General features: G+C 57.2%; 1 protein-coding gene across 1 annotated transcript; it reads left to right on the top strand.

Moving 5' to 3' along the window:
• Window positions 1–86: 86 nt before the first annotated feature.
• On the top strand, window positions 87–859 carry POSPLADRAFT_1162714 (hypothetical protein; the record flags this gene model as incomplete). The annotated part of the gene is made up of 2 exons (XM_024487746.1): window positions 87–659; window positions 692–859. 2 exons carry the CDS (start codon window positions 87–89, stop codon window positions 857–859), a joined length of 741 nt encoding a protein of 246 aa, XP_024332643.1.
• Window positions 860–2160: the final 1301 nt, after the last annotated feature.

Here is a 2160-nt window from a genome sequence, read left to right as displayed (position 1 = left end):
CTCGTTCCTCGAGAAGTCCGCCCGGCGGACAGTCACAACAGTCGCCTTCGTCCGCGGGCAGTCCTTCGTCCCCCTCGTCGCCGATAATGTCCTCTCCCGCTGCCGTCCCCGATAAGGAGACGTTAAAGCTCCTCCTCCCGCTCCGATACGATGGGAAGTCGGTGATCGAATGCAACCGCTTCATCTCGCAGTTGCTCATCTACTGGACGATCAACACGGCCCTCTCTTCCCTCGAGCTGAAGATCCAGGTTGCCCTCAGTCTCCTCGATGGTGACGCACGAGCTTGGGCCACCCCCATCTTCTCCCAGCTTGCCTCCGTCCAAATCGGGATCCAGGGAGCGACAACTCCCTTCGTCGACGAAAAAGCCTTCCTTCAGGCATTCAAGGCCCGTTTTGGCAATCTCGACGATGCCGCTGCAGCACAGGTGGAGCTTACCAAGCTCTGCTCCGACAAAACCATGCGCGAGAAGCGCACCGCCGCAGAATTCTCTGCACTGTTCAAGGGTCCGGCGGACCGTTCCGGGTATGGGAACCTGGAACTACGCGACAAGTACCTGAGCGGCATCCCTTCCCGCGTCTATCGCAAACTCGAGCTCGAAACCTTTGCCACGTGGCAAGCCGCTGACAAGCGCGCCACCGAGGTCGAGCAAATCCTCGACGTTAGCCGGGCTCGTCGACCCGAGCTAAACAGCTTCTTCTCGGCACGGGGTCGAGGACGCGGAGGGGCACGTGGTGGTGCACCCTCGTCACACGGAGCTTCGGCCAGCATCAATGCGGCCGTCGGAAAAGGAAACTTCCCCGGCACATGCTTCGGCTATGGGAAGCAAGGGTACCGACGCTTCGAGTGCCCCAATTGTAAGGACAAGCCTTACACAAAACGCGCCGACGCGCGGGCTACGGTTGCCTCGGGATCCACCCAGGCGGCGACAAGCGCCCCCGTCACGACATCACCCTCGGCAAGTATAAGTGCCGCTTCAGCGAAATCCGAGCAATCGGAGCTGGCGGACTTAATGGCACAGGTGAAGTCGATGCGCGAGGAGCTCGAGCATTATCGGGCGATGAAGGAGGAGGGTTTTTGATCCGGTCCGCGCTTCGTGCCGCACGCGTCGGGCCGCGTAATAATAATTTGTACAATGTATTGGCGACTGCGAATGTGTACGAGTTGGACCACGGGTCCCAGCATTTCCACATCCCGGTGCGCCTCCAAGGAAAAAGACGGCACAAGGACATAATCGCTATGGTGGACAGCGGAGCCACCACGAAGTTTATCAACAAGCGATTCATAATAGAGAATAAGGTGCAAACGCGGAAGTTGAAGGAACCAATTCCGCTATACAATATCGACGGCACCCTCAATAAAGATGGAAGCATCTCGGAAGTCGCAGTACTACAGATGCAAATAGGAGAACACGTCGAGAAGACGGTGTTTACGGTCACGGACATCGGTCCAGAAGATGTGATCGTCAGGTTGGATTGGCTACGCGAGCATAACCCCGAAATAGATTGGGAGAAGGGCTCCCTCAAATTGTCGCGATGCCCTGAAACGTGCAGCGCCAGGAGGACTGGCCGAATGGAGCAAGCAACGACTGCGCGTGATACGGGGGACCGGCCCACGGCGCGCAGGCGTTCGCCGAAATCCAAACGGTCGGTGGTAGGTGCCTGCCGGAGTAAGGTACTCCCGGACTACGAACCCGAAGATGATCCGGTGGAGGTAGAGTGGGACGAAGCTGACTTGATCGAGGCCTGGGAGCAAGGTATCACGCTTCCCGGCGCCCCTCAGCTGTTCGTCGCAGCAGGGCACACGTATTCCCAGCTGTTTGCCGAGGAAGAGATTAAGAAGAAGGTCATTAAAACCGCCGAGGAGTCGGTACCCAAACAGTACCACGAGTTCCTGAATGTCTTCTCCAAGGAAGCATCAGAACGGCTGCCTGAACGAAAGCCTTACGATCATGCGATTGAACTCGTACCCGGCTACTCGACGTTCCATTCGAAGGTGTATCCCCTGTCGAACAACGAACAAGAGGAACTGGACAAGTTCCTAAAGGAGCAGTTAGCGAAGGGCTACATACGGGAGTCGAAGTCGCCAATCTCATCCCCCTTTTTCTTCATCAAAAAGAAGGAAGGGACGCTTCGACCCGTACAGGACTACCGCCGATTGAA

The sequence above is a fragment of the Postia placenta genome (assembly GCF_002117355.1).
Source record: "Postia placenta MAD-698-R-SB12 unplaced genomic scaffold POSPLAscaffold_272, whole genome shotgun sequence".
NCBI lineage: Eukaryota > Fungi > Basidiomycota > Agaricomycetes > Polyporales > Adustoporiaceae > Rhodonia > Rhodonia placenta.
This window is presented reverse-complemented; position numbering and strand designations above follow the sequence as displayed.